The sequence below is a fragment of the Haemorhous mexicanus genome, chromosome 20 (assembly GCF_027477595.1).
Source record: "Haemorhous mexicanus isolate bHaeMex1 chromosome 20, bHaeMex1.pri, whole genome shotgun sequence".
In the NCBI taxonomy this organism is placed as follows: domain Eukaryota; kingdom Metazoa; phylum Chordata; class Aves; order Passeriformes; family Fringillidae; genus Haemorhous; species Haemorhous mexicanus.
Window position 1 is genome coordinate 9,785,311 of NC_082360.1, and position 17,501 is coordinate 9,802,811.

At 49.1% G+C, this 17,501-nt stretch overlaps 1 protein-coding gene across 3 annotated transcripts in view; it reads left to right on the forward strand.

Moving 5' to 3' along the window:
• Positions 1-17,501, forward strand: part of MAP2K6 (mitogen-activated protein kinase kinase 6) — a 59,297-nt gene that overhangs the window by 17,568 nt on the left and 24,228 nt on the right. For all 3 annotated transcript variants that reach the window (XR_009488972.1, XR_009488973.1, XM_059864735.1), the window contains exons 2-6: positions 8,590-8,656; positions 9,555-9,603; positions 13,614-13,727; positions 16,309-16,428; positions 16,993-17,109. Coding sequence is in view for 1 of the 3 variants with exons in the window: in XM_059864735.1 (XP_059720718.1) it covers positions 8,590-8,656; positions 9,555-9,603; positions 13,614-13,727; positions 16,309-16,428; positions 16,993-17,109 (467 nt within the window). In the remaining 2 variants the exon portion in view is untranslated. The remainder of the gene's footprint in view (positions 1-8,589; positions 8,657-9,554; positions 9,604-13,613; positions 13,728-16,308; positions 16,429-16,992; positions 17,110-17,501) is intronic.

Here is a 17,501-nt window from a genome sequence, read left to right on the forward strand (position 1 = left end):
GAGCCTTGGGAGTTAAGCTGGCATGCCAGTGCAGCATCCCCTGCTCCTGTGGTGTGCCAGAGTTTCAGGGTTTCCTGCTGTGCTCTCCTGGTACACGTTGGAAAAATTCACCACAGCCATAAAAGTGCTCCTGCCTTTCCTGCTGCACGGCCCAAAATGTGACTCCTAAACACAGAAAAGAAAATAAACAGTGCTTTAATTCAGACATTAAGGTGTGAGTTGCAGTGTGGACACCGTGGGGCTGTGCTGGATGTGCCAGCAGCCACCAGCTGGGCCAGCAGCTCCACGGCACCCAGAGCAGAGGAGGAGAGGCTGGAGCTGGGAGCCAGCTCGGCCCCAGGACCGTGGCAGGCTCAGCTCCACCCCCCAGGCAGCCCAGAAATGTTGTTAAGGAAACACATCCCGAGTTTGCTGTTTCCAAGGAGTTGTTGCAAACAGCCAGGAGGCAGGACACAGATAAAGGAGGTGTGGGGAATGTCCCTGTCCTGCACCACCATCCCTGGGGCATCTCCATGTGCTTCCAGCACATCCAGCTGCAGTGATGGAGGAGCAGCCAGAGGCACTTGGCCACTTTCTGGCAGGGCTAAGGAGAGAGCAGCTCCCTCAGGTTTCAAGGAGAAAATTAAAGCACAAATCCACCTCATCCCATCCCTTGGCTTTTGCTTGAAACTTCTACAGCTTTTAAACATCTCTTGCATGTTAAAATCTTTTTGTGGCTGAATGAGGGGTTCTAAACCAGATTTTCAGAGCCATTGGTGCTTACATGAACACCTGGCTTTTGGTTTTTCTCCAGAAATTAGGGCTTGGCTAAAACTCTGCTTGTACAAACTGGATGGTGGGCACAGCTCAGCCACCCACCCAGCCTGTCCCTGGCACAGAGGGGATTTAGGCACCTTTACCAGAATGTTGCCAAGGCACACAGCCCAAGCACGGGGGCAGAAGGGGTGGGAGAACTTGCCCACCTTGGTCACCCAACCACTGTCACCAGCACCCCCCTCCCTGTCACCTGCAGCTCCATCCCACGGGCATTGAAATCCAAAATCCATTGCCTGGTTCCACACCTGGGCTGCCCAAAGGGCAAATTCAGAGGGTTTCACCCATTTGGAGCCCGTGGGAGGAAGGTGGTGGGGCAGGAGCCACTGAGGAGGGGACACGTGGGGATGTGGCATTTTGTACTACAAACCCCCCAGAAGTGACTGCTTGAGGAATGTGCCCCCTTCTGTGTTCTCTGTGAGGGCTGGGTTCCCACTGCAGCTGGAGTGGGGCCAGCAGGAGTCCTGGTACAGCTCCAGCAGCTTCTCCTCAGGCCCTCTCATTGAGAAGAGACTTTGCTATCTCTGTGTTTTCATTTCTCAGCTGGGCAGGGAGCCCCGGGCTGTGCTCATGGCCCTTGTTTAGTCTGGAGCGCAGTGTTTGGCCCTGGGGACACCAGGAATGCTCCTCTCACCCTGGCCTGGGATGTCCCCACGTGTGGGGGAAGAATTCAATTCCTTGGAGAGAGAGACCTGGGCAGGATTAAAGGCTCCAAACCTTGAGCACGGGGCAGTGGTGAGGAGTGGTGCAGGTGGCAGGACATCCCCAGCCCTCAGACTGTGCCAGGATGCTCTGTGGAACAGCCATAAGAATCCACAAATATAAATAATGAACCCATCAAATGATTTGTAATACTTGCTAAAAATATTTTGTAATTTCTTTGGTCATTTTGTCAAAATATTTTAAAATTCAAGGTTGCTACACCAGCAGTTGCTCCAGGTGACCTGCTCTGCCCTGGGTGCTGCTTTGAGCTATCTCAGTGTTTGTGTCCAGGAGGGTTCATGAGTGGATTTCTCAGAGGTTTGGGTATTTCCAGGTGTCCTGCAAAGTTCTCTTTGGCAGCAAACATCAAACCCACCATTGTTGGTGAAATGTGGGCTGGAGCAGAGCTGGGATTAAAGAAGCCCTTTGCACTTGCACCCCAGAACTTTCTCCTGCTCAGCATCTCCAGGGTGGCTGGGACACAAAAGAAATTCCTGTTCTTAATTCCTTGGTTTTGCCAGAACCAGCTGGGTTGGGAGTTTTGCACCTGAGCCATGGCCATGGGTGCTGTCCCTCTGCAAAGTGGCACCTCAGGATCAGGGCAGACTTTGGTTGTGGAGCCTTGGGAGCTGCCAAAATTCACTTTTCTTCCATGGAAACCCACCAAACATTCCCAGTTTGCCCCCGTTTTTGGGGTGGGAGTTTGCTCACACAGAGACTACAGCTGATAGGGGAGAACCAGATCATTTAGCTTTCAAAACCTTCCAAGAAATCAGGCAAAAAAAATCCTTGGGAGAGACAGGAATTGTAAATGAGCCACTTCTATCTCCTAAAAAATGGGAGAAAGAGGCATTTCCTGCCTGTGAAATTTTACCAGCAAGAGTGTTGCTTGAAAGGAAATGTTGCTACATGGCCATTGAACACATTTTTAATAATAAATTGTGGTGAAGACAGAACTAGTTAATATCCTCTGAAGGAAATAAGAGCTTTTTGTGGCAAGGAACCATTTATTTTGGATTATATCATAAAAAGTTTCTGACTGCAGTGAAAAGTCTGGAGACTGGGATTTTCCTTCAGAAGTTGAAGTTTGTTTTCTGTTACAGCCCATGTGGGCAGCAAATTCCTCTGTCTTCCCTTTCTTTGTTATTCTCTGTTCTCTTCACTGTGAAATGCTGAAGTTTCCTTCTTCAATTAGATATTCAATTAAATATTGTTTAATTGAGGGGGGTTAAAGCTTCTCAACACCATCCCCGTGCTCTGTCAGTGGGAAGAGGGTAAGGAGCCCCTTGGAAATGTGCTTTCCTGCCCTCCCTCAGGAATTGGCTCTGAGACCTTCCCAGGGAAGTGTCTAATGTGTTTTCATGGAGTCAGGGTTTCTTTTTCCTGCCCCAGTTTTGCTCTCAGGCCTGGTTTGGCTCTTGGCTTGGTTGGGCCCTGCAGGAGCAGTCGGGGTCGGTGCTGGGGCACAGGAGCTTCCAGGGGTGCTGCAGCCAGGTGCTGGCATCAGAACCCCCAAATCAGGGAATCACTAGGGGTGGGAAAGCTCTCCAAGCTCATTGAACCCAAACATTAACCCAGCACTCCCAGGGCCACCACCAAACCACGTCCCCACCTCTCTTCAGGGATGCTGATGCCACCACTGCCCTCTCCCAGTGCCTGGCCACCCTTTTGGAGAAGAAATTCCTCCTAATTTCTAACCTGGACCTCTCCAGGCACAACTTGAGGCTGTTTCCTCTCATCCTGAGAGGGAACTTGCAGGAAAGAACTTGCAGGAGAGGCTTTGTGAAGGTGGCACCTTCCTCAGCACCAGGTTCAGTATTTACTGTGAATTTTGGGGTTTTTTTTTTGCTAAGAGAAAGTAGATTTCTGCTTAATGTCACAGATACCCTGGAAGTTTTGTTTATCAAAACTGGCTTCTGGAGATGTCTCTCAGCATCACTCCAAACCAGGCTTGGTTTTTTCTGCCTCAATTATTCTTCAAACTTGGCTTTTGAGTCGAGTGCTTGTGGATGTCTCCATGTGCCAGACTGCAGGGAGAGCTCTCAAATGAGCTTCAGCTCGAAGGCTCAGGGACCAGCAAAGCTCCAGGGGTTGTTTACACAGAAAATTCATGGTTTTTTGGGTGCTGGGGAGCAGATACACCATCCCATCTGCTGAGCCACCAGCAGAACCCTCTGCAGAAGGAGCCACATTTGGGCTTTGAGCTGTGTGTGGTGGTTTTCTCATGGGGCTTTCCTCATTGCAAATCCCCAGGGATTGCAGCAATCCCTCTGCACTGCTGGGCTGTGCCCCAGGCTGGAGCCCCGTGCTGGTTTTTGGTGTCTGAAGCACCTGTGGGGGTACCTGCTGCCTGCCATGGGTGCCTTTTGTCTTTCAGTCCCTGAGCTGGGGACTCTGTTCTTGACTCCCCTGCTTTTCCCAGATTTGCAATCTCCAACAGCTCAGTTTCTGTGTCAGGTGGGGCTGAGAGGGGCCACAGGCAGCACAGATAAACACACACGGTGCTTTTGTCCAGGAAACAAAGCTAAAAATAGTAATGGTTCACAAAAACACCCTGGAAAACACTGCTTTTCTGGTGCATGGAGCAGGTACCGTGCAATTTCGTGTGTTGTTAAGCAGCCCCCACATTTGGAGCTCCTGTGCAGATGATTTTAATGCTCCTCAAGCCAACCTCTGCTCTGGCAAACTGGGGGATTTTATTTTGACAGAGAGACACTTGCTTGGCAGTTCCTATTGAACAGAGCTGATCTTGAGACTTCCAAATATTCTTTTCCTTTAGGAAAAAAAAGCCTTTTAAGTGTGAGAAAGTCAGTGGTGTGAGCTGGACTGTTGAATTCTGGAGTGAAGGGGGATCCTGGCTCCTGCATCCCCTGCTGGGATGGTTCTGCTGCTGGTTTTGGGTTGAGAGCAGTGCCATGCTCAGGATTGCTGCTGCCTCCTGCAAACCACTCACACACCTTGGCCCCAGAGGCTCGGAGAGACGAGAGCTTTGCATGTTGGAACAAAAGGAGCTCAGCAATTTGGCCTGATCCAGTTAAAAGCCATGAAATTGCCTGATTTCAACCCAGGATTCATTAAATAACCACAAAGTCAGCACAGCCCCCCACCATCCACACACCTCTGGCTGCTGCAGGTGCAAATCCTGGCCGTGGCAGTTCCCATTTCCCACCCCTCCTCCTGGTGCCATCCTGAAATCCGTGTCTTATTCGAGCTACCGTTGTTGCTTTTCTGCTTTCTTGAAAAGAAAACCCCAAAGAATGTTAAACTCTGCCTGTGCCTTGGCAGCTCCGAGGCACGGACAGATTGTGCTTCAAAAAAATGGCAAAGTTTCAAAATATTGTGTTCTGTGAAGAAGAGACAAGGAAAATAAACTCCCCAAAATGCAGATTTTATTTCCCTAGGAGGAAAGGTTTTCAGTGTTTATTTGGGTTTGGCCTTTTGCTCCCTGGTTCTGCTGACACCACTGGTGAACCAGGATGAGATTCAGCGCTGCCCAACCTGTTCTGGGTCCAGTTCAAATCAGCTTCATTCCCAGCAGGTTCATTTTCTCCCTCCCACAGCAGGTTCCTGAGCCTCAGGGACAGCACGTGGGGTGGTGCAAGCAAAGCTTGGAGGATAAGATGGAAAAAAGGGAATAACAGAGCAAATTTGTGCCTGTTTCCTGTTGGATTTTGGTCGTGCCAGCGTGGCTGCAGCAGAGGGGATCCTTGGGGGAGCTGCTGGGTGTTCACAGGGACAGTTCAGCCCTAAAAGGAGCAGTCAGTTCCTCCACAGGCAATGGGCTGGGGTTTTGTGTCTTCTTTTCCACGTGCAGAACCAGTGTGAAGATGCTTTTCCTGTGCCTGTCTCGTTTCCTTGAGGATGCAGAGAGTGGCTGGGATGGCAGCTTGGAAGAGGAGCAGGGATTTTGTTTGCAGGGAATTTGTTTGCCTGCTCTGCCAGCCCTGTACTTTTGAGATTCCTTTTTGTGGATAACATGCCAGGATCCAGAACAGCTCTGCCATGGAACATCCCACAGGTCTGAGGGACAGCTTGGGCAGGAGAGGGGATCTGGAGCACCAGAGAACTCCACAAATCAACGTGGCTCCCCAACAAGCTTTGATTTCCCAACCCAAAATTCCAACACAACCCGGGAAGGGCAAAAAACCCCAAATTTTCCACCCCTTCCACAGGCAGCTTGGTGGATTTTTGTGTCTTTTCCACGTGCAAAACCAGTGTGAAGCTGCTTTTCCTGTGCCTGTCTCATTTCCTTGAGGATGCAGAGTGGCTGGGATGGCAGCTTGGAAGAGGAGCAAGGAATTTGTTTGCCTGCACTGCCAGCCCTGTACTTTTGAGATTCCTTTTTTTGGATAAGGTGCCAGCATCCAGAACAGCTCTGCCATGGAGCATCCCACAGATCTGAGGCACAGCTTGGGCAGGAGAGGGGATCTGGAGCACTAGAGAACTCCACAAATCAGCGTGGCTCCCCAACAGTGCTTTGACTTCCCAACCCAAAATTCCAACACAACCCGGGAAGGGCAAAAAACCCCAGATTTTCCACCCATTCCACAGGCAGCTTGGTGGATTTTTGTGTCTTTTCCACGTGCAAAATCAGTGTGAAGAAGCTTTTCCTGTGCCTGTCTCATTTCCTTGAGGATGCAGAGTGGCTGGGATGGCAGCTTGGAAGAGGAGCAGGGAATTTGTTTGCCTGCACTGCCAGCCCTGTACTTTTGAGATTGCTTTTTTTTGGATAAGGTGCCAGCATCCAGAACAGCTCTGCCATGGAGCATCCCACAGGTCTGAGGCACAGCTTGGGCAGGAGAGGGGATCTGGAGCACCAGAGAACTCCACAAATCAGCGTGGCTCCCCAACAGTGCTTTGATTTCCCAACCCAAAATTCCAACACAACCTGGGAAGGGCAAAAAACCCCAAATTTTCCACCCAAAGAGTCCCATTCCAAAGAGTCCCACTCATCCTGAATTGAAAACTCAACAGAATAAAAATTTGCTGAAGATCTTCAATGTTCAAAGCACAGATGGGAGGAGAACTCTGCAGACCAAAAAGGTTCCTTGAGCTCCACTGTGACCCAGGAAGGGCCAAACCCCAGGATTCCCCCCCAAAGAGCCCTGATCAGCCCAAAACCTCACTAAAATTTGGTCTTTGCAGGGATCTCACTCCTGGTCTATGCTCCTCAGCATGTGTAGGTGAAGACAGTGAAGCCCAGAATGAGCAGAACCCAAAACCCCACCAGAACTCAGGAAGGGCAAAAAAATCCCAAATTTTCCACCCATTCCATAGGGTGGAAAAAAACCCACCAAAAACTCACTAAAAATGAAAAATAAACCACCAAAACCCCAACCCCAAACAAAAAAAAAAATCTTAAAAAAAATCCCAAACAAAAACAAAAACAAAAAAAACCAAAACCAAACAACAGCAACAAAAGAACCCAAAAACCAAAACTCTAAAAAAAATGCTAATGTGAATTGATTACTTGATTCCTACAGGTCATTTTCCATCCTGGGTGCTGCCCTTTGATCCAGCACCCTCTGGCACTGGGATGCACAGGCATCTATTGATGTGTCAAAAGGAAAAACAAATTCAGACATGTGTAGGTGAAGTTTGAGAGAGAGGGTTGGGAACACAGAGTAAAACTCCTGCTTAAAAAAACCCCAATTAATTATTAGAAATTGTTAGATTTAAAATGGTGAATACCTCAATTAAATTGTGCCTTTTTTGGGGGGAGGGATGGACCAAATTATGGGTGAAGTTTGAGAGAGAGGGTTGGGAACAGAGAGTAACACTCCTGTTAAAAGAAGATTAATTAATAGAAATTGTTAGATTAGAAATGCTGAATGCCTCAATTAAATTGTGCCTTTTTTGGGGGGGATGGACCAAAGTATAGGTGAAGTGTGAGAGAGAGCGTTGGGAACTGAGAGTAAAACTCCTGCTTAGAAAAAGATTAATTAATAGAAATTGTTAGATTAAAAATACTGAATGCCTCAATTAGATGCTTGTTCCTTTTTGGGGAGATGGACCAAAGAATAGGTGAAGTTTGAGAGAGAGGGTTGGGAACAGAGAGTAACACTCCTGTTAAAAAAAGATTAATTAATAGAAATTGTTAGATTAAAAATGCTGAATGCCTCAATTAAATTGTGCCTTTTCTGGGGGGGAATGGACCAAATTATGGGTGAAGTTTGAAAGAGAGAGTTGGGAACAGAGAGTAAAACTCCTGCTTAAAAAGAAGATTAATTAATAGAAATTGTTAGATTAAGAGTGCTGAATGCCTCAGTTAGATCCTTGTGCCTTTTTGGGGGTGGATTTTATTAGCCAGCCAAGCAGGCAGGTGTTTCCCTTGGGGTCTGGTGCCATGGGTGATGTGTCCAGGTTGTTTCTGCCCTGCTGAAGTGGGGCTGGATCTGTGCAGTCATAAAAAGCTTCTTGTGTTTCTCTGCTCTGCCTGGCTCTCGTGGCTGCTGCTTTGGAGCCCTTTCCAGCAGAGCTGCAGCTGAGCTGCCTCGGATCTTGAGCTGCCTCCAGCTCAGGAAAGCTTGGCTGGTCAGTGTGAATAGAAACAAATGGCTTTGAAGCCTCCAGACTTGAATTCTGCTTTGTTTTTCCTGGGTTTGCATAACTTTAGTGACCAGGAGAAGAAACATGCAGTTAAGCAGAACCACAGTCTGCACTTTCAGGTGCAATTTTCAGATGTTTCGTCCTGCCAGGGTTTGAAGTTCTGTATCTGGAATGGTTTTAAATCTGAGAGGTGTTTGAAGGGATCCTATGTGGGTAGGAGGAGAAATACCTTTCCCTTTGCATGTTCTCCTGGCCTGCCTTTGCCAGAGCTCTTGCCTGTTTTCTGGACCAAGTTGGCAGGCAGAGCTCGCAGGTTTTAATGAAACCCTGCTGAACAAAGGCACTTTCTGTTTGAACTCTGTGCCCTGAGTCTGCCCCACCAGCCTGGCCGGGCATTTCTGTTAAATGAGCTCAACAAATAGAGACAAGCTGTGTTTTGCAAATTAACCCCAAACAAATCATACCAAACAACAACAACCACCAAAAAGTGCCTTTCTTTAACTCTGCCTCTTTCTTGTTTCGCAGGCAAGAAGAGAAACCCTGGGCTGAAAATTCCTAAGGAAGCATTTGAGCAACCACAGACAAGCTCCACGTAAGTCTGCAAGCTCTGGGGCAGAGTGAAAAGCAAACCACGAAGCCCAGCTGCCTCCCAGCCTTGGCTGGCACCTGGCAGTGCCCAAAGCCAGGCTGGATGGAGCTCAGAGCCCCCTGGCATAGTGGAAGTTGTCCCTACCCATGGCAGGGAGTGGAATTAAATGATATTTGAGGTCCCTTCCAACCCAAACCATTCTGGGATTTTGTGATGATTTCTCAGCCCTTGCATTTCCCAGGGGTTCTCACTCAGCCCCATCTGAGGTGCAGCAGTCAGTCTCTTGTGCTGGATGATGCAGAAAAAGATAAAGAGCAGGAGAAAAAGACAAAAAAAAAGATAAAAACCAGCATGGGCCCCCAGTTTTGACTGGTGTGGCACTTTGGCACCAGTTTGAGCAGCAGGCATTTGTCAAGGCATGGAACTCATCCCTTCCCTGCCTGCTCAGCCTTGCAGGAGGAGCCCCTCTGGTTTTAGGGCCCTCTGTGCATGCCCAGCCTGCCTGGCTCTCTTTGCTTCTGTGCACGGAGTGTTTGCAGCCTGTCAGCCTGTGCTGAGTGACTGAGGTGAGGATTCACAGCAGGTCTGGGTGCTCCTGCCCCTCTAATCCACTTTTCCTCCAGGCTGGCAGAGGTTTGCTGCTGGCCTTGGTTTCACAGTGAATCCCTCTGGGACCCTGCAGGGCCAGGCTGGGTGTGAGAAATGCCCATTCCATTGCTTTTTTTTCCTTTTTTTTGGGGTGACTTTGTGGATCTGTTGATCCTGCAGAGCCAGGAGGCTGCTCAGGGCTGCAGGGAAGGTGTGAGGGCATGGCTTGGGGGCTGGATTTAGCCACTGAGCTAAAATTGATCTTTGTAGGGAATATTTCAAATCTTTTCCCTTTTTTTTTTTCTTTGTGCAGGCCACCCAGAGATCTGGACTCCAAAGCCTGCATCTCTATTGGTGAGGAGGTAAGGCTGAGAGACCTGTGGGACCAGAGACCATCCTGGGCTGGCTGCTTGGGGTTTGCTTCACTTCAGAAAGGGCAGAGAATTAAACACCAGCTGTTAGAATGAACATTTTACCTGCAAGACAAAGCAGCTGCTGGAGCAATAAAAGCTGAGAAGCTCCAGCCTGGGAGCTCCTGAGCTCTGGGGGTTTGTGAGCCACGTGCAGGCAGAAATATCAGAGTGGCCCCTGGTGTTTGTGCTCAGCCAGGGCTGTGTGGGTGGGAGCTGGCACTGCCCAGCATCACCCTCTGCCTCCCCTGCCACGTGGGCTCCCTGCATATTTTCCACCATGGAAATTCCTTCCTTGCTGCACTGAGGAGCAGCTAATCCCCTGGAAATGACCATTATCAAGCAAGGGGGTTGCTAGCAGAGTTGTTTTACTCTCCTCTCTGCAGTTCCTTTGCTGGTTTAAAGCCTTCACCCAAAATATTTCTCTTTGTTGATGTTGAAGGTCATCTCCTCCAGGAGCTGAACTCAGGGTGGGTGTTCCTGCCCTGGAAGGAAATCATTCTGGCAGCATGGAAACCAATCCACCTGGATTAAAAAAACCCATCAGGGGTAGAAACAACCCCCAGGACAGTTGTTTTGATAGGAGGAAAAGGCAGAGCAGAATTCACAAAAAGCCCTTTAAAGCTGGACAATAAATGTATGAGGTGCAAAGGATAGGCCTTGGTGTCAGTGAGTAATTTCTGCAGTGGAGTGCTAATCCAGGAGTGGTTGGAAATGCCTGGTCTTGGAGGCTTTCCTTTCATTTTGGAGTTTGTGTTTGGAGCAGGGGCTGGGAGGTGGGGGCATGGTGCAGCAGGGAGGCAGAGCAAATTCCTGCTCCCAAAGGAGGGAACGGCCCTGCAGTGCCAGCCCTGCAGTGCCAGCCCTGCAATACCAGCCCTGCAGTGCCAGCCCTGCAGTGCCAGCCCTGCAATAGCAGCCCTGCTGTGCCAGCCCTGCAGTGCCAGCCCTGCAATAGCAGCCCTGCTGTGCCAGCCCTGCTGTGCCAGCCCTGCTGTGCCAGCCCTGCAATATCAGCCCTGCAGTGCCAGCCCTGCAATAGCAGCCCTGCTGTGCCAGCCCTGCAATAGCAGCCCTGCAATATCAGCCCTGCAATAGCAGCCCTGCAGTGCCAGCCCCGCAGTGCCAACCCTGCAGTGCCAGCCCTGCAATAGCAGCCCTGCAGTGCCAGCCCTGCAGTGCCAGCCCTGCAATAGCAGCCCTGCTGTGCCAGCCCTGCTGTGCCAGCCCTGCAGTGCCAGCCCTGCCCAGGATGCTCCTGGCACAGAGGGACCAGGTGGCCCCAGCCAGGTCCCTCCCACCCTTCCCCTGCTGGGGCTGGGATGTTGTGACACAGACCCGTGAGCAATGTCCCCTCAGAGCTCTGGGGTCACCGTGGTGCTGGCTGATTCCCCTGCATTATATTTTATTTATATATATATACATATACACATATATACATGCATACATACGTGTATATGTGTATATTTATATATACATATATATATATATATATATATAGTTATTTATTTATTTAATTATGTATATTTAAAGATATTTTAATGTGATATATTATACAATTTAATTATTAAATATTATATTTAAGATATAAATATAATATAAATAATATATATTAATTATATAACTATATTAAATATTTTACTATTTATATAATATATATGTAATCTATATACTATAATTTATCTATATTATAATGATAAATATATATTTAATATATATTAATATAATCTTTAATATATATTTATATATATAAATATATATAAAATATATATATTTAAATATTATATTATTTAAAACATATAAATATATGGGATGTTGTGCCACAGGCCCATGAGCAATGTCCCCTCAGAGCTCTGTGGTCACTGTGTTGCTGGCTGATTCCCCTGCATTATATTTTTATTTTTATATATATGTATATATATATATATATATATATATATATATATATATATATATATATATATATATATATATATATATACATTTATTTATATTATTAAAATATATTTATAAGTTATATATTCTACAATTTATCTATTAAATATTATATTTTTAAGATATATAAACATAATATAAATATGATATATTAAAATTATATAACTATTCAATATTTTATTATGTATATAATATGTATGTAATCTATATGCTATAATTTATCTATTTAATATTATACTATTTAAAATATATAAATATAAAATAAATAAAATATAAAGTTATATAAAAATATATTATATATTATATATATTATATAGCTATAATGAATATTATTTATTATTTATTATTTTTATTATTTATAATCTATGTGTAATATACAATTTATCAATCAAATATTATATTTTTTATACTATGTAAGTATAAGTGAATAAATATAAATATAAAATTATATATAAGTATAACATATAAGTTATATAAATATATTGAATATTATTTACTATTTTATTATCTATATAATATATAAATAATATTTATTATTATATACTAATAGATAATATATTTATTTTATATAATAATATGTATTATTATATAATAGTATAATATAAATATTTTCTATCTGTATAAGCTCCCAAGGCTGGGAGTTTGTCCCAGCTGGGGAGGGAATGCAGAGCAGGGGGAGGATGTGCCAGGCAGGGCTGCACTGGGGGGCAGCAGGGCTGCATTGAGGGGCAGCAGGGCTGCACTGGGGGGCAGCAGGGCTGCATTGAGGGGCAGCAGGGCTGCACTGGGGGGCAGCAGGGCTGCATTTGAGGGGCAGCAGGGCTGCACTGGGGGTCACAGCACGCAGCAGGGCTGCATGGGGGGCAGCAGGGCTGCACTGGGGGGCAGCAGGGCTGCACTGGGGGGGCAGCAGGGCTGCACTGGGGGGGTCACAGCACGCAGCAGGGCTGCATGGGGGGCAGCATGGCTGCACTGGGGGGGCAGCAGGGCTGCATTTGGGGGGCAGCAGGGCTGCATTGAGGGGCAGCAGGGCTGCACTGGGGGGCAGCAGGGCTGCATTGAGGGGCAGCAGGGCTGCACTGGGGGGCAGCAAGGCTGCATGGGGGGCAGCAGGGCTGTACTGGGGGGCAGCAGGGCTGCATTTGGGGGCAGCAGGGCTGCATTGAGGGGCAGCAGGGCTGCACGGGGGGTCATAGCACGCAGCAGGGCTGCATTGAGGGGGCAGCAGGGCTGCACTGGGGGGCAGCAGGGCTGCATTTGGGGGCAGCAGGGCTGCACTGGGGGGCAGCAGGGCTGCATTTGGGGGCAGCAGGGCTGCACTGGGGGCAGCAGGGCTGCATTGAGGGGCAGCAGGGCTGCACTGGGGGGGCAGCAGGGCTGTACTGGGGGGCAGCAGGGCTGCACTGGGGGGCAGCAGGGCTGCATTTGGGGGCAGCAGGGCTGCATTGAGGGGCAGCAGGGCTGCATTTGGGGGCAGCAGGGCTGCATTGAGGGGCAGCAGGGCTGCATTGAGGGGCAGCAGGGCTGCACTGGGGGCAGCAGGGCTGCACTGGGGGGGCAGCAGGGCTGCATTGAGGGGCAGCAGGGCTGTACTGGGGGGCAGCAGGGCTGCATTTGGGGGCAGCAGGGCTGCATTGAGGGGCAGCAGGGCTGCACTGGGGGGCAACAGGGCTGCATTGAGGGGCAGCAGGGCTGCATTTGGGGGCAGCAGGGCTGCATTGAGGGGGCAGCAGGGCTGCATTGAGGGGCAGCAGGGCTGCATTTGGGGGCAGCAGGGCTGCATTGAGGGGCAGCAGGGCTGCATTGAGGGGCAGCAGGGCTGCACTGGGGGGCAGCAGGGCTGCACTGGGGGGCAGCAGGACTGCACTGGGGGGCAGCAGGGCTGCACTGGGGGGCAGCAGGGCTGCATTGAGGGGCAGCAGGGCTGCATTGAGGGGCAGCAGGGCTGCACTGGGGGGCAGCAGGGCTGCATTTGGGGGTCGCAGCACAGCACAGAGCCCCAGGGCGCTGCTGCCTTTTGTTCCCAGAACTTTGAGGTGAAGGCCGATGACCTGGAGCCCATCTCGGAGCTGGGCCGGGGCGCGTACGGCGTGGTGGAGAAGATGCGGCACATGCCCAGCGGGCAGATCATGGCAGTGAAGGTACCGGGGGCCTCTGGCCCTGCTGGGGGCTGGGCTCTTGGGGAAGGTGGAACAGGGAAGCCTTATGAATATGATTGCCTGGCTAAAGGTTCTGAGAATATGGAAACTATAAGTGAGAGTGAAATGAAAGCAAGCTCTGAGATCCCTCAGTTACTGAACACCTGGGAAACAATGGCATGGCCAGCTGAAGGCAATCCCCTTGTGATGGAACAACACCCTCTGCTTGCAGACAGCTCCAGGGGGCAGAGCAGACCCTGCTGGCTTGGCAGAAGGGCCCAAAGAGGAGTTTTTAGGGTTTAAAATGTAACACAGTGTGGTCATGTAATGATTCTTATAGGCTGTGTGTGAATGCTGTAGGATTTGTATCTTGTACTAGATTGGTCAGAGAGAATGAGAATATTCAGCACAGAAGAAGATTTATTGTATTGGAATGGGAACCTCGCTCTCTTACCCTCTCATCCTCTCTCTCTCTCATCCTCTTTACCCCTCTCTTCACTTCCCTTGGGCCTGCTCTGAGCTGTGGCTGGCAGCTCCCATCAGGGCCCTGCCCTCGGCCCTTTGCAATAAACCCCAAGTTCCAGACCTGGCTGCAGAGATCTCTGTCTCCATCCATCCCCACCGTCCCACCCCTGACACTCCTACAGCCTGGCGCCCAATGTGGGGCTTGAACCCACGACCCTGGGACTAGAGAGTCTCACTGGGCACACTGGGATCATTAAGGGTCTCACTGGGCACACTGGGATCATTAAGGGTCTCACTGGGATCATTAAGAGTCTCACTGGGCACACTGGGATCATTAAGGGTCTCACTGGGATCATTAAGGGTCTCACTGGGCATACTGGGATCATTAAGGGTCTCACTGGGCACACTGGGATCATTAAGGGTCTCACTGGGCACACTGGGATCATTAAGGGTCTCACTGGGCACACTGGGATCATTAAGGGTCTCACTGGGCACACTGGGATCATTAAGAGTGTCACTGGGCACACTGGGATCATTAAGGGTCTCACTGGGATCATTAAGGGTCTCACTGGGCACACTGGGATCATTAAGGGTCTCACTGGGATCATTAAGGGTCTCACTGGGCACACTGGGATCATTAAGAGTCTCACTGGGATCATTAAGGGTCTCACTGGGCACACTGGGATCATTAAGAGTGTCACTGGGATCATTAAGGGTCTCACTGGGCACACTGGGATCATTAAGAGTGTCACTGGGATCATTAAGGGTCTCACTGGGCACACTGGGATCCCCCGTGTTCCCTCCCTGGCAGTGCTGCTTTCCTCATCCCCTTGCCACACTGGGAGGGTTGGGCTGCTGAACCAAGAAAAGGGGGGGTTTTAAATTGGGGTGCCCCAGCTTTGTGGTGCATCAGTCACATTATTCACCTTTGTCCACAATACTCCTGCTTGCCTAGGATGCCATACACCATCATTTTTAATGGTAAGGAGACTGGGACACTGGGCAATGCCCCTTTTCCACAGCCATGGGGAACCCACAGGCTCTGGAGCCCTCTCTTGTGCCCAAAACCTGCTGATGGAACAGAGCTGCACTCCAAAAATCCCAGCTTTCCACCAGCTCAGAATGTGATTTCCTGCTCCTTTCTCCTCTCCCAAGCCACCTCTTTCTTTTGGCTCTTGCACAAAGAGTGGTGTTTGCAGGGAAGAGCAAAAACCATCAGTGCTGAGAAGACCCAGGGTGCTCCTGCACCTAAGCTTAGAATTAAACCCAGGATTTGATCTGAGACCTTGGAAAAGGCTCCAAACTTAAGTGCTGGAAGTGAAAATGTGGATTTATCGTTTGAAGCATGTTAAGAAGAAGACATTTTAAGAAGAGACATGTTAAGAAGAAGAATATTTAGAGTTTAAGATAAAGAAAAAAATAAAAGGAGTTAAAAAGGTGAACAAGGAGTTTGGAATGCAGTTCTGTAGGTTTGTGTGTCATAACATGATTGGCTAAGAAAGCTCACACTGCAGCATGAGTCCATTAGACAAAATTTTGAAGGATTAGGTCAATATTGTATTTGTGGGGACCCCCGTGGCAGAAAGGAATGATGGATCTGACTCCATGTGCTCAGAAGGATAATTTATTATTTTATGATACTGTATTATATTAAAGAATACTAAACTAAACTACACTAAAGAATACAGACAGGATACAGACAGAAGGCTAAAAAGATAATAATGAAAACTGGTGACTCTCTCCAGAGTCCTGACACAGCCTGGCCCTGATTGGCCAAAGAGTGAAACCAACTCCCAGCAGAATGCAATGGAACAATCACCTGTGGGTGAACAATCCCCAAACACATTCCACATGAGCACAACACAGGAGAAGCAAATGAGATCAGAATTGTTTTCCTTTTCTCTGAGGCCTCTCAGCTTCCCAGGAGAAAAATCCTGGGCAAGGGGATTTTTCAGAAAATATGGATGTGACAGGTCAAAGCCATAAACATCCTTGTGAACACCCTGTGGGTGCTGGGGATGACAAAGGTGGTGACAGAGGGGTGACATGAGGGGTGCTGGGGGGGCCCAGGTGTGGTGCAAGGCCCTGGGCAGCCAGCCTGACCTGCTCTGTCCTGCAGCGGATCCGAGCCACGGTGAACAGCCAGGAGCAGAAGAGGCTGCTGATGGACCTGGACATCTCCATGAGGACAGTGGATTGTCCCTTCACTGTCACCTTTTACGGGGCACTCTTCAGAGAGGTGAGGCTTCCTGGGGCTCACTTCCCACTCCTGCACTTCCTGCTAGTGCCAGGGGTTTAATCTCCACCTGGACATGGAGGTTTTAGTCCTGGCCTAAGGATGTGTCACTTACTGTGGCTGTGGGACAGCCTGGTCCTGTGGTGTTAAAATTGTCCTGGCTTGGTCTCATCCACATGGAAAGCTCTGAAAAGGAGGATTTAGTGAGGAGCTTCAAGCACAGCCCTGCAGAGCTGAACTTCTCCTGGCTGGGCTTTGGGAGCCTCAGTTCCTGATAACTCTCTGGGCTCCTAAATCACTGTGGCTCTGCTTTGGGAAGGGGACGCCCTAAATGGTAGGGAATGTGCACAGCACTGAATTCCAGAGCAGGGAAAAGAGAGCCCAGGACAGGTTTGAATGTGTTTAAAAAAACAAAAAAAAGAAAAGGGAAAGGGAAGGAAAAAGGAAAGGGGAAGAGAAAAAGAAAAGGGAGAAAGGAAAAAGAAAAGGGAGAAAGGAAAAAGGAAGGGAAAGGAAGAAGAGATGTTTTGTTCAAATCTCTGGGTACCTGCTTGCTTTGCTCTCCAGGGAGATGTGTGGATTTGCATGGAGCTGATGGATACCTCACTGGACAAATTCTACAAACATGTCATTGACAAAGGCCTGACGATTCCCGAGGACATCCTGGGGAAAATCGCAGTCTCTGTGAGTAGCAGCAGGGTGAGGAGGGCAGGGAAGGGGTTTCTGTTTGAAGCCAGGTCCTACCTGACCTGAGCTCCCTGCTGTGTGGGCACCAGGAGGAGGGTGGTCCATGTGCCAGCCCACGTGGCCATTCCCAGGTCTGCTCTGAAGTGGTGGTGTCTATAATCCATGAGTGTGCCCATCCACACCTGTGATGGAGAGCTGGCCCAGAGGGAGGTGTGGGGAGGCTCCTGCAGCTCCTTTCCCTTCTCACTGGGGTCCTGGAGCCCCCAGGAAGATCCCTGGGTACCCTCCAACCCTCAGGCTGCTGGCAGGGTGCAGGACTCGTGGGGGATGTGGTTTTCCTGCCCTCCTGGCGGGTCGGGGGTGAAGCCAGGTGTCATTTCCTCCTCCTC